Source organism: Hemicordylus capensis, chromosome 1 (genome assembly GCF_027244095.1).
Source record: "Hemicordylus capensis ecotype Gifberg chromosome 1, rHemCap1.1.pri, whole genome shotgun sequence".
Lineage (NCBI taxonomy): Eukaryota > Metazoa > Chordata > Lepidosauria > Squamata > Cordylidae > Hemicordylus > Hemicordylus capensis.
The window spans coordinates 290,064,472-290,078,639 of NC_069657.1; the positions used below are offsets into that span (position 1 = coordinate 290,064,472).

The 14,168-nt window shown below is 42.6% G+C and overlaps 1 protein-coding gene across 13 annotated transcripts in view; it reads left to right on the top strand.

Annotated features, from left to right (window-relative positions):
- DLGAP2 (DLG associated protein 2) overlaps positions 1–14,168 on the top strand; it is a 691,732-nt gene that overhangs the window by 461,249 nt on the left and 216,315 nt on the right. For 11 of the 13 annotated variants that reach the window (XM_053286136.1, XM_053286148.1, XM_053286135.1 and 8 more), the window contains one exon: positions 5,463–5,495. The exons of 1 other annotated variant lie outside the window; for it this stretch is intronic. In XM_053286136.1, the coding sequence (XP_053142111.1) occupies positions 5,463–5,495 (33 nt within the window). Of the gene's footprint in view, positions 1–3,776; positions 3,861–5,462; positions 5,496–14,168 lie in introns of those variants that run through there. One more of the 13 variants, XM_053286147.1, reaches the window with a different exon arrangement.

The window sequence follows — 14,168 nt, forward strand, 5'->3', positions numbered from 1 at the left end:
GGACACACTCTTGTCCTCATGCTGGATTTCTGGCCGGGGGTGGGGTGGGGGTTAGTCTTCTCATGGGAGGGCCAGTCCACTGGAGAAATCAGAAAGCCTAATGTGTTTCAGCTCTCCACCTGTCTGCACTCCCATAAGTTAAACCTTCCAACTATAGGGGGCTCTGCTGTTGTGGTGGTCCCGGCAGCACTGGTTAACAATAGAACTCATACTCTGCACCTCCCCCCTTGCACCCAACCCTTCCAGACTTCAGAGTAGTCTGGGCTGCTTTGGGAGTTTGAATGGTTTCAGATTTGGTGGGCAGACAAAGAGAGATCAGGGATGAAGCCTACATCCCAGGCTAATCAGAACCTGCTGGGCCTGATGCTGTGGCAAATGCAAACCAGCCACTGTGGGGCACTCTGGGGCATGACACCTGTGGTTTAGAATGGTCCTTGGCTAGCCAGGTGACCATGATAAGCAGAACCAATCATGGAGATATGTTGTGGGTAGACCAGACTCTTTTAAGGGATGTTTATATTCTTGGTTCCTGACAGTTGCTGGGACCAGGAGAGATGTTGCTGAGGGACCCTTCCTGGGGCTTTGGTGGAACTGTCAACTGAGCTGGGCAGTAAAAGCCCTCCACCCCACATGCATGTTTCTATGGGCTAGGCATTCTCATGAGAGAGTGGGTTACTCCAGAGCAGGATCCATCTTCTTCACACAAGAATCTCTTGTGTGATTTAATCCTGATCTAGATGGATGATTCTTCTCATGAGGTTTGTCCAAGACCAAGCATGCTTGTATCCAGAGCGAGGGGCTTGGGTCCCCCTTCCCTTACCAACTTGGACAAAAAAAAAAACAAACAAAAAAAAAGCAATACTACCAAAAACCAAAGGGGCAATTCTAAATAATCTCAACCTATTCCTAGCAGTCTCATCCTATCCACCATGCATAAACATTCATACACAGGAGAGGGGTGGGGATCTAGGGGATCCGGGGGGGAACAGAATTCTCCTGAAAAATGGGGAGGGGGGCTTGCATCTCCTGACATATCTGCTGGGAATAGGCTGGCAGTCTATCTTTGCCCAGTTCAAGTGGGAAGAGAGGGGCCCAATTCTCTTCCCAAGGAGGGGAGGGGAGGGGGGCACAAGACCCTTCCTCCCCAATTGCGGAAGACAGTGGTGTGAGCAGTGTGAGGGAAGGGTTAAAGTGTCTTTGCCCTGCTAAGGGTGTGCAAGCACTGCCAAACAGGCATAATCATGCTGAGCACGCCCCCTCTAACATTGCAGTCAATGGTTGCTGCTTCATTAACTTGCTGGTGCTTTGCCAACCGTCTGGCAACATGAGCAGAATGGAGCTTGCTGGGATGCAGCCTAGGAGGACTAGTAAGAGGGAGGGGTTCCTCTGCCCAGAAACCAGGGTTTGCCAAACCTCAGTTAGTCAATCGTCTGCAGCATGATTCTCAAGCCTCACAGATTAACCACAGCTTTATCTACCCAAGGTTCCACGCTATGACCAAATGGGCCTCCTCTGTTTTGTCTTCAGTAATTCCCCCTATATTGCTCTGAAGAGCAAAAACAAAAATGTTAGGTTCCCCCGCCCCCATTTTTTTCTACTTGCGGGGGGGGGGGTGGAATTCTATTTTTTTTTTCCCCTTGAATTTTCCTCTGCCATCTCCAAATTCCAGTCTGGCCCAGTTATGGCAAAGTATGGGCTGCTGTTTTTCTAGATTTCCACAACACGAATCTTGTCTTCCACAGGAGTTGGTTTCACCTCTGCAGCCAGAAATTATTCCAGCTTTCAGTTTCTAGGTTTACTGTCCTGACACCTGCAGCAGTCTGATAATCACCCTTTAAGTAATTTATTCTGTGTCTCTCCCACTTCAATTCTTGTGGGAGTATCTGTGGGCAAGTACTCCAAACAGCAGTCTGTGAGAGGATCTTTGTTGCTAGATATTATGTATGAGCGGACAAGCCATTCAAAGAGAAACTCACTGCAAACAGGCAGTCAAAGGTTTTTCCTTTCCTTTTTCTGAATTGAGATTCAAGCAAGAAGTAAACCCCAAAGCAGGATAACATTTTAAGAAGGCAACCATCAATATATTGCGAGGCTCTTCTCTCAATTGGTGAGAAGAGCCTGGGTGGGGTCTGCAGGGAGAGCAGGCTAAGCCCGCTTTCCCCACAGACAAGCAGGGAAGCAGCCTTGGGTGACTGCAGCGGATGCCCACCTGGCTGCCGGCTCTATTACGGAGTCAGCGGGGGCTGTGGGGATCATCCAGCATGCCCTCCGCGAGCACGCAGGGCATACTGGAGAGACCCACGAGCTGGGAGGCTGCTTTTTAGCAGGCTAAGGGCAGGGGCAATTAAGCAGGTTACCCGCTTGTAAACCACTGGGCTCACCTGAGAGCCCGGTGGTTTACACGACCAGTAAAAATTGGGCTAGGCTCTCCTACCCCGATTTTTGCTGGTCATGAGAATAGCCCCTGTGTGAATCAACAAACACAGTACTCTGAGGAAAGGGGAGAGTCGATTCTTACAAGTACCTTAGTGTTTGGCAGCCTGGTTCATCTATTTTAGATAGTTAATAGACTTTTTAAATTAGAGACTAGTTAGTTGTATTGATCATAAATCTAGAAGCTTTGTTCTAGCTTCCTAAGAGATGGAGAGCAGTGTCAAGAAATGGAATTCTAAGTACCCTCTCTTTTTATAAAGGCAAATACATACACATTTCTAATAGAACTCTGGGGCAGAGTACACGTAAATCCTCTTAAGATTCTGTAAGGACTTAAAATGAAAGCATCTGGAGGGGAATAGGACTGTAGTAGCATGACCCTATCTGGACCTACACATACAGTATTTGTCATAATACATGTAAAGAGCCTTCAACATATAGTGGTATATGTGCAGTGTTCTTATGATGGCCACATGTGTATTAGGGGGAAAACCTTTCACAGCGGTGCCACATCTCTTTTCATATGTATTCATTTGAGGCACTGATAATGTCTGAAAACAGCCATAGCACTGATAATTTGTTTTTGTTCTATTTTTTCCTTGAATGTTCCTAACCACTCTGGGTAGCAGACTCTGTCATCTCCAAATTCCAGTGGACAGGTTGCTATCCCAACCCACTCGTTGCTCTGGGCCCATCTCCAACATCTTTAGAAATTCATGTGGGGACAGTATATCTAAATACGGCCTATGCCTAAATCATGTGGTCATTTGTCTTGAAATTCCTCCTACAAGCAGTTTAAGATGGAGTTCATCAACTCCTGCAAAACGATATTGATCCAGCAGTGTTGGGGTAATCCACTGGTTCTGCAATCAAGCGTGCTGAAATTCAGATCTGAATGCCAATATTTAGTGTAATGCTTTTTGTATATGATTTTGCAAAGATAGACTTTTTAAATGACAAAGATCATGTGTGATTTTGAGCTTTCATAATATTGAGTATATTATGGGTGCCTTATTTAATGACACATTTATTCCATGTTTTGTATTATTGCCTTGGATCTCAGCACACTCAATTTAATTAACGTGTACCAGCAATGATCATATGATTATCTTGTGAAAGGCTCAGAATTTGTTTTGCATCAAGAAATACCCAGGTCACCTTGGGTTGACTTTTTTTTTTCTTTCAAAAGAAAATTAAAATGTGTCTTGTGTTTTTAAGAAGCATTTTAAAACATTTTTTTAATCTAAAACTGTCTAACCATTCACTTGTTATGCCTTAACCAAAGCACATAATCTGGACACAATAAGCTAAATATTCTGTTTCTTGTTCAAGTACAGCACCCCCAGCTTTATTTTCAAAGGTCGGGTAAGGCCTAGATAGCTGTCTGATGGACTTGGATGAATGACTTTCTTTTGGTTTTGCCCCAGGTATTTTTCAATAGCCTAAAATGACAATTTAAATCTGTGTGTCTGTATATATAAGTGAATGATTGTGCACATGATTAACAGGCAACTTTCTCTGAAACAACAGTTTCAGAGATACATGAAATAACTGTTTTCTGCTCTCAGAGAAAGAGAGAGAGAGAGAGAGAGACTTTCTTTTTTAGCACAGAAACCTTTCTCAGATTGAAACACTTATTATGCAAAAATGTTTCTGTGGGTTAGAGCAGAATACATTACAACAGAGAGCCAAAACGTTAGCCTAAGATTATTTGGCATGAAAAGAGATGTCCAGCCGTTCCGCACATTGGACTCCTTTAAAAATATTTTAGTGCAGATCATGATGGCTGTATCATTACAAAGCTTGATAGGAATGGATGACAGATTCCCAGATGTGGAGAAATATAAGTTGCCAAAAGCCTTCCTAACATGAGAAGCAGAATCGCCACACTTATTGAACACTGCAGCCAATTTCTGTTGTGTTGTGGATCAGAGGGAACCTGCTGATCTGTTTTTTTTAAAAGAAGTGAGCAAAGGGAATTGCTGAGAGCCTGAGATCATGGTCCAGCTAAATCAGGTCCAGGAATTGGAGGCTATGTGAAAACTTTCAGTATAATCACAAAGGAAAAACAAAATGCTATATTATGGAGGTAAATTTTGTGCAAATAGGCTACAATTAGTACTCTGTTTTAGCACTTTGATCAGATAGCTGATGTTGAGTTGAACATAAATTCAGCCTCATTTGTAGACAAAAGGATATAAACTACATACAGGTTGAGTATCCCTTATCTGAACTGCTTGGGACCAGAAGTGTTCTGGATTTCGGACTTTTCCGGATTTTGGAATATTTGCATACTGTAGTGAGATATCTTGGGCATGGGATCCAAGTCTCAACACGAAAGGTTACTGTGCACTGTATTTTAATTTTTTAGGCTTTATTTAAAGTCTCTAGCTCCAAAGTGAGCGAGTGAGCTGAGGCATTTTGTTTTTGTTTTGTTACGAGGTGCTCAGCTGCAACAAGTTGGAGCTGCGGGCGCATGCTGTGGTGGTCTTCAGATTTTGGAGCATTCCGGATTTCAGATGTCATACATATATAACAGATGTTATACATATATATCCCTGAATATACAGGGATATTCAATCAGTATTCATTTTCTGTGCAACATCTGATATATCTATAATCTGTGCACTAGCCAATATGTACCAGTGGCTAGCTATCATGCTTGACTTGCACATGAAGAATGGGGTTCAAATCCAGTTACAACCACTGGGTAGTCTTGAGCAGCTTCAATTCTCCATCTATAACATGATAACAACTGCAACCTGCCACAAAGGGATATTGTGAGAATGAATAAAACAAGGACTGTCAGGGACACTTAAAGTGTTATGAAAGTGATGATTATAAATTCTGAAAACCAGTGCAGCTTAAACTTTTTTTTTTAAACTGAATAGAAAAGCTATTGATCCAAATGTTGCAATTTCAATTCTTATCTATTCAACTGTTGTGTTTATTATTTGTCATGGTACAAATAGAAGTTCTGATTGAATTCAAAGTAGTGCTAAAAATTATTCTTACTGTTTTAATTTCAGGTTTGGATTCTCTAACAGGGCATGCCTTTTCAGGTAAAGTTGCAGTTAGATCAGAATTATGTTGTGTGTGGGTGTGCTGTACTGTGCTCATGAGTCAACGTTTCTGTGAGTGTATGTTAACATCTCACATGTCTGTACCAACACATGTCTTCAGACACATTTTAACCAAGTAGACAATCATATCCTGTACAATGGCTTACAAAATGGAATTGGCCATCTTTATATTGCATAGTCATTTTCTATCTTAGTAGAACACAAAAATGCCTTACATGTGATTATATGCACAAGTTCAAAATATATTGATTCAAAATTAATTCCACAAGTGTTCTCCTCTGTGGTAGTTTGCCCTTCCTACTGTCCGTTATCCATCAACCAGCCCAGCACTTAAACACACAGATGCACAGGCTGATGGTTTCAATTTCATTTGACCTGCAGATTTGTCTAGATGCTTCCTCTACTGAAAACCATCATTCATTATACAGGAGAAAGTTAAACAAAATCACTTGGACAATAACATCTAGGCCATTGTTAAACTCTTCTGTCAATAAGCTATCAAGTGCACAGGAGTGTTAGGGCTGTGCATGGAATCGGTTTGGCCGGTTTGGTTTGAATCTGAACCAGATTCGGACGAACCCAGTCTGGTCCAGTTCCAGCCAAACTGGGTCCAGTTCCAGCTGAACTGGGTCTGGTTCAGTTTGGCCATTGCTGAATCCGGTGAAGATTCCCCTTTACAAGTACAGGGTGTGGGGACACTCCCAGGGGCTGGGCAGGGGTGATGCGAGTAGGAATAAGGTCCTTACTTGGCCACTGGTGCCACCACTCACCCTCCCTGCAGCCCCTAGCATGCTCCTCCCCTCCATTACCAAGCATCCCACTTGGTGGCAGCTCAGTTCTGGCCTCCGTGCATGAGTGGATGCCATGTAAATGGCCTCCACACATGAGTGGAGGAGAATGGAAGGGAGGAGTGCACTTGGGGCTGCAGGGAGAGTGAGCAGTGGCTCCGGCAGTGAGGTAAGCACCTTACTCCCTCTCTTGCCACCCCCACCTGGCCACCCCCTTATCATGCTGAACCGGTTCACCAGAATTGGTCCTGGTTCAGTTCGATCTTGGACCGAGCTGCCCGGTCTACAATTGAATCCCCAAATCAACCCCCGGTTTGAGGTGAGCCAGTTCGGCACAAACCGTTTGTGCACACCCCTAAAGTCTGTATCCCAAGTACAGTGTGCTTTCAATATGCTTGCAATATCATTTTTGATACCAGCAATAATAATAATAATAATAATAATAATAATAATGGCAGAAAAAGACCAAAATAATCCCAGTGGTAATTGGCGCCCTGGATGCAGTTCCAAAAGACCTTGAAGTGCACCTCAACACCATAGGGGCCACAGAAATCACCATCAGCCAATTACAAAAAGCAGCTTTACTGGGAACAGCCGATATTCTGCGACAATATCTATAACAACAGCAACAACATTGACAATAAAATCCAGCCATCCCAGGTCCTTGGGAAGGACTCGATGTCTGGATAAAACAAACCAGTCAATAACACCTGTCTGACTGTGTAAATAAATAATAATAGTTGTTAATATGAAAGTTACTTAAATTTGTTGTGGTTTTACTGAATAGTATAGACTGCAAACATGAATTTAGCACCTGATTATGATTTGAATGGGAATAAAACCATCAACATAATGTGTTGATTTTGATGAGCAATATGCAGAAAGTACTGTTAAGTCACAGTATTGATCACCATACCTTGTCAGAGGAACTAGTTTCTATATCCACACTTTGGTTCTGGTACTAAAATCTGGCTCAGGGCACTACTATCGGCCTTAAAAACAAACTTCAGGAATTTAATGGTATATATCTCCTGTCCCATAAGACTTCATTCCCCTACCTCCAGTCTTTATTTCTATTGAAACCTTTAGTTGTGTGATTTTGAACCTGCTTCTGGCCATTACTATTTTGTTTCACTTTGGCCTCAGTCATGACATCGATATTTAAAAACAGAAGCACATTTTTAATTAACCTGTTCAATGCATACCTTATCATTGTGTTCTGAATAATGCTCAGTGCTTAGGACTGGCTTAACTTTAGGCTAAATATGCTAAAAAGCAAGACCCAGGCAATATGAGGGATGGGTGTGTAGTTCAGTGGTAGAACATCTGCTTTGTATGCAGAAGGCCCAAAGTTCAGTCCTGGCATCTCCAGGTAGGGCTGGGAGAGACTCCTGCCTGACACCTGGGAGAACCTTTGCCAATCTCTGTAGACAATAATGAGCTAGATGGGCCAGTGGTCTGACTCTGTATAACACAGCATCCTACGTTCCTATTAAGGCCTTCTGTGGCTTAATTATCTGAGAACACCACTCTGTGTGCATGTATGTTGGTGTGCATTGCAGGGGAATCTATCCTGTGAGATTATCCTTTAACATTTTCCCTCAGCTCACAATATGAGGGTTGTTTCTTTATCACATGCTAAGGAAGCAGTAACTATGTTCTCAATGGTAGAGAAACGTATGAAGTTGTACAGAGTGTAGACACTGAGAGAAGAAAAACGAGCATTGATGAAAGTGCGGAGTTGATATATTCAGGAGAGAAAAGCCCCCCAAATAAGAACGTATATCTTGAAGTTCAGACCTTGAAGGCTGAACAGAAAGAACCATTGCAAGGACTGAAGGAGCAGAATGGCATAATCAGAATGAAAATGTTAGCAGAGGAATTCTGGGTATAAAAAAAAGAATGGAGAAGGCCAGCTCTTCCAAGAGGAATTTACAGTAATCTAGGTGTGAGAGGCAGCATCAAATCATTAATGGAGATTGAGACAAGAAGAATATGACAGATTGTTGAGATGCTAAAGATGATAAAGATACAGGGTATGGCAGTGGCCTAGATATATAGAGCAAAAGGAGGAGGTGGGTGGTGGTGGAATGAGGCCCCATCTCCAAGGTTATATGCTTTGACAACACAGCAGGCAAATGCCAGACAGGTTATGTTCAGCTACAGGTACGGACAGAACATTTAGGGAGAAATATCTTTGGGGTACTGTGGACTATACTCAAAAAATCAAAAGTAGATTTTATAAATGAAAGCTTGATTGCATATCAAAGCACTGAGGGTGCAGAGAGTGGAGGGGTGAAGAGCAGGGTAGTTCAAAGCCCCCAATGGGAAGAAAGAGGCAGAAAAATCCCAAAACAGACAGAAAAGGAGTGTACAATAAACCAGTGGATGAACAGGAGAGGAAAGCGACACAAAATCTCATAGAGTTGACTGAAGAATCTCATCTTATGTTCCCTTAAAAAGAAAATCTATTTGAGTTTTTGTATGCTAATTTTATGTCTCACAGTAAGTTCTAACTCCATGAAATTGGGTATTATAGCCAAGAGGAAATCCTTAAAGAAGGTAATTTGAATGAAGATTTGTGGAAGCGGCCAACGGCAGAATATTGAGATTAATCTGGCTACAACAATCTGATAATAACTAAATCAGAATTTTTTTAAAAATGCACCTGATGTCTTTATGAACTTTTACAGTGAATTATTCTGTGTACTGTAGTTTTACCATAAGATTGTAATTCCCAGGATCATCTGCCTTAACCCATCACAAAGCAGCCACCTGCATTGTCTGTGGACAATTGTGCAACTCATTTTCTTGGCCTTGGTGACCTGCTGAAGCATCTGTATGTTTGGAAGCTTACCCATTTTTATTTATTTATTTATTTTGTATGGCTGCAGCTAGATTCATTAGTCAGCCTTTTCACAAAAACCAATTGTTCCTCCAGAGATTTGGGTTGGGCTGAGTTGAGGCAAGAAGAAATAAGTTTAAAACATAGTCAGTAGATAGCTGAGCAATTTAAATGTGATCCTGAAATCCATACTTATGTTAAACATATCCATGTAAAACACATTGGCACATATGGAGGTTAGTTAAAAATATCAAACAGATCAATTATTGTTGCCATTCTGTTAATATTTTAAATATTGGGGTTTAGAAATGTAACATTTTTAAAAAATTAGAGCAGCATCTATTATATCTATGGAGCAGAGTGAGATCATTGACTATATTGTTGTAAAAGTATTTAGTATCCTTATTACAATGTTGGTCTGTTTTCAAATAGGATTTCTAATGTTTACTATATTATCTTCCATTTAAGAATGCAAAAGTTCACTACAACTAAGGAAGTGACTGAAGAACCATCTCTTTGCAGCGGCTAAAGAACCATTCCTGAACAGATGTGTTTGATATACTTAAAAATGTGATATACTTCCTCTGTAAAAGTCAGTGACTTGTATCCTGACTTGCACATGTGGAAGAAAGCTTATGCAATTGATCTTCCCACTTTCTCCTACCCATAGATACCCATGCCCCCTAAAAAGCCTCTTCCTGAGAGTTATCAGACCTACTGAAAGGACATGGAATGGGGTGGGGGTGGGCTGCAGGAAAAGGGGGAAATTCCTGAATATTACATGGAAGCGCCTTCTGTGAGTTAATCATCTATGAGCAACCCATACCACCTGCCACCCTGTTCTTCCCTGACCTTTAAGAGTGGCCTTACAGAGAGGCCAATGGGCTGCTGTGGGGAAGCAGGGAATTGCCCTTGCATGAACTTCCGTCTGCTTACACAGTGCCAGACACACTCAGTGACTGATTCAGTGAGACACCCTTTCGCACTCAGAAGTAGGGCTTTCCCATGGCTGATTATGGGATTTGCACCCATGCAGTTACATCTCTGTAAAAGCAATGGCAGCCTCATGGAATATCCTCATCTGATTGATGTTTGTGGTGAAACTTAAGTTGATTATTGTTACTTGGTACAATGTTAATAGGTAGCTAAATGAGTAATATTTGTATTGACTGAACAAGATGCTTAATCTGCTTTTCAGCTCAGAGGAGTTCTCAGAACACAATACTAAAAGCCAAAAACAAAACCAACCAAGGAATAATACTAGCTAATTTGAATTTAATTTAAGGTACAGTGCTGCTTAGCAGCATTATCTTAGTAGGAAGGACAGTGGTAGAGGCGAGCCCAAACCTGGAGCAGGAGGAACTGAAGATCCTGGTGAGGCAGGGAGCCAAATGGTGCCTACGCTCCCTGCTGCCACCTGTCTCCGCAGCATAAGAGCATCTGCCACCACTGCTGTCTTGTTTGGCAGCTTGAGAGTAAGGAGAGTTTATTTATTTTAACACATTTATATCCCGCCTTTCCTCCCCAAAGAGCAGCCCAAGGCAGTTGTCCGGGCTGGGCAGTGGGTAGCAACCACTGAAGAATGAGAAGCCTGGATCAGAAGGTAGGCCATGGCTGAGGAGCTGACCCAGGAATTGAGACCAAGCAGCAAGCCAGGCGTCAAGATGGAAACTGGGAGGATTCAAGCCTGGAGTCGGGAAAGAGAAGGAAGCTACCAGTCATGGATGCCAGTTGTCTTAAACAAGAAGACATCAAAGCCAAGGAAAGCTTCTTGCTTAGGTAGCTTCCCAGCCACAACAGGAAGCCTTTATAACCCTTCCTGTTCAGAGGGATCTAGTTGCCAGCCTGGATTGGTGGGGCCTGTCTAGTGTCTGAGATGCTTTTTCTCCTGTGGCAGTCCCAGGCTCCAGTTCTGGCATCTCACCACAGGGGGCAGCTGCACACAGCACCCAGGCAGTCCCTGACAGTGGCATTTAGCAAAAATTAAGATATAACCCTAAACAATCAAGTGGAAATATAGAAGGTAAGATTAAATCAGCAACATAAAACAATCCACAATAATTATGTAATGATCTCAGTAGAACATTAAGTAATGATCCCAGAGCTAAATAATCAAATCAGTCTTAATACCAGTAGCCAAGAAAATTATCTCCCCAAAGCAGAACAAAATCACCATGTTTTTACAGTGCCTCAGAAAGGCAGTGATGGGCTGGATGTGGGCTAGCAAACTGAGGTTAAATCTACTGCTGGTCAGTAGAAAAGCCAGTTGGGATAGGGTGATTAACTAGCTCTGGATGGGTTGTACTCCCCTTGAAAGAGTGCACAGCTTGGAGGTGTTGCTGGACCCAGCTCTGCTTTTGGATACTCAGAGGGAGGCAGTGGCCAGGGGTGCCTTTGCGCAGCTTCGGCTAGTGTGCCATCTGCGTCCCTTTCTTGAGAAGGCAGATCTGGCCACAGTTACCCATGCCTTAGTCACATTGCAGCTGGATGACTGCAAGGTTCTTTACATGGGGCTGCTCTTGAAGAAAATTTGGAAACTTCAGCAGAATGCACTGCCGCTCACTTGGAGCATATCTCTATATAAAAAGGCTAAGAGAACTTGCGTTTTGGGCGGTATAGAAATGTATTAAACAAACAAACAAACAAACAAACAAATAAGCAAGCAAGCAAGCAAGTACATGGCAAGCCCCACCCATATATATATGACTGCGAAGAGAGGGGTCGTGAGGGAGGAAAGAGCCCCTTCAGGAGAAGGAGGCTGCCATTGTGTGAATTAGATGAGGAAACAAGAAGAACAAGGTATGTTAACTAAGGAAGAGGGAGGGAGGGAGGGAGGGAGGAGTGAGTGGAGAAGAGGGAAAGAGAAAAAAAAGGAAGGGGAAAGAGAGAAAAAGGCGGGTGAGGGTCCCGGGTCTGTCAGTGGCCTGAGAAGAATGAATGGCCACGGTGGCGCTAGCAGCGAGCAAGTGCCCGGTGCAGCAGCGAACCTCTACTTCTGCTCCTGCGTGGAAGAACAGGAGCGGGGCTCGGGTGAGGGTGGTGAGGTCTCTGAGTTTAGGGGACTGCAGCTTGGCCAATCAGTGCCGGCAATGCCACAACCAAGAGGGGTGAGGGGGATGGAGCAATGGGATGGAGGGATGACCAAGAGGGGTGAGGGGGTAGGGAGAATGGAAGCAAAGGGATGGAGGAGGAGGCTGAGTGTGGCTCCGGTGAGGGCAGAGAGATCTCTGAGGTGAGGGGGCTGTGGTGAGGGTTGGGGAAAGCAATCAAGTACCAGCACGCAGATGCTCTATGAGGGTTAAGTTAGTTATACCTATTTTGAATGAGCTGTACTGCTGGCAGTTTATTTCCAGATCCAATTCACGGTGCTGGTTATTATGTTTAAAGCCCTGAACAGTTTGGGCTCTGGATACCTGAAGGACTGCTTGCTCCCAAGGGTTTCTGCCCACTCAACAAGGTTGTTAGGGAGCCTTTGCTCCATGTGGCGATGTTGAGAGGGGCTAGGTTGTCATGCACATGAGACAGGGCCTTCTCTGTTCTCAAGCTCTGGAATGCTCCTCCAGTGAATGTCTGCTCTTTGACATCTGTGACTGCTTTTAAAAAACAACTAAAGATCTTTTTATTTGTTCAGACTTTTACCCTTAGGAGTTACTGGGCCTCTCAGCTCTCCCGCTTCTGTTGTCTTTTATATGGTGGTTATTATTTTGGTGTTTTATCGTTTTTACAGTTTAACCTATTTTAAGGTTTTAAATAATATTTTGTGGAATTTTATTGTATTTTACCTTTTGTAAACTGCCTTGGGATGCTTTATGAAAGGTGATATAAAAATTGAACAATCAATCAGTGCATCCATTTATCAGTGTCTTGTTCCTAGTGAACACCTTTGTACCTCTGGCACCCAGAGGAAGCCCTCCATTTATTATCAAAGCATATGGGAAGGCCTATGTAAGAGGAGGTGGCTCTTCCAACCATTTTGAACGTCTGAGGTGATAAGCAGCACCTTGAACTGAGACTGGAGTTTCTTCCCAAACTTTGGAAACAAGACTGGATAATTCAGATCTCCAAAATCTGGAGAGAAATTCATTGACAAGAATTTCAGAAGCATCCCTATTGATGAACTATTGACTTTTCTCCTTCACAGTTGTACCATTGCATACACTTATCTGTGTGCAGAGCACTTGCAGTGCTGGCTTCTGGCCATCACTTGTACATATCCCAAACTATAAAATGAGAGGCATCACTAGCACCAAATTATAAAGATGCTGATATTGCACAGCCTATAATTGTTACACAGCTTGTTATAAAGATTTAAGACCATATGCCATGATTTCACTTTTTATTATAATAAGGCATATTTAAACTACAAATGTGGGCCATTTGTTATATAGTCATGGGAGTAGCTTGACAGATAGTGAGATCTGAATATAATTCTTGAATGCTTGCTTTTGCCATTCTTTTTTAGCTAGCATGATAAAATACTGCTACGTGTCCATCTTCCAATTGCCATCAGTAGAATTAGAACTGCTTAAAACCAATGTAGAAGGACAACAAAAATACATAGGCCAGTTATAGCCATTACTAAAAAAACATGCAAATGTTGCCCCAGCTGATCATAACATTTTTGTGATCACTCAGGCCATATATAGGTTTCCAGGAAATCTCCACTTTTTAACCCATCTTGCATTGTAAACTGCTGTTAAAAAAAAGGCACTTAACTAATCAGATGTCTGGGGTCAAACAGATTCCAATGTGGTCATAGTTTTAACAAACTATATCGTTGATGATGCCATATTAATGCAAAAAAATCAGACCATCAGACCAGTCATTATACAGTACAACAGTACTTACAGGATGGTATCTGGTGTCTGTAATGAGCCCCACTGTTAATTCCTATGCAGTTTAATAAACTCTTGATACTTCGTTAATGCATTTCTTCCTTCAACTCAAAATTGTTTGAAGGTATGAAAAAGGTGGTGTCAGAAGTTCTTCTCCAGCATTTAATCCAAGCTAGAGAAGATC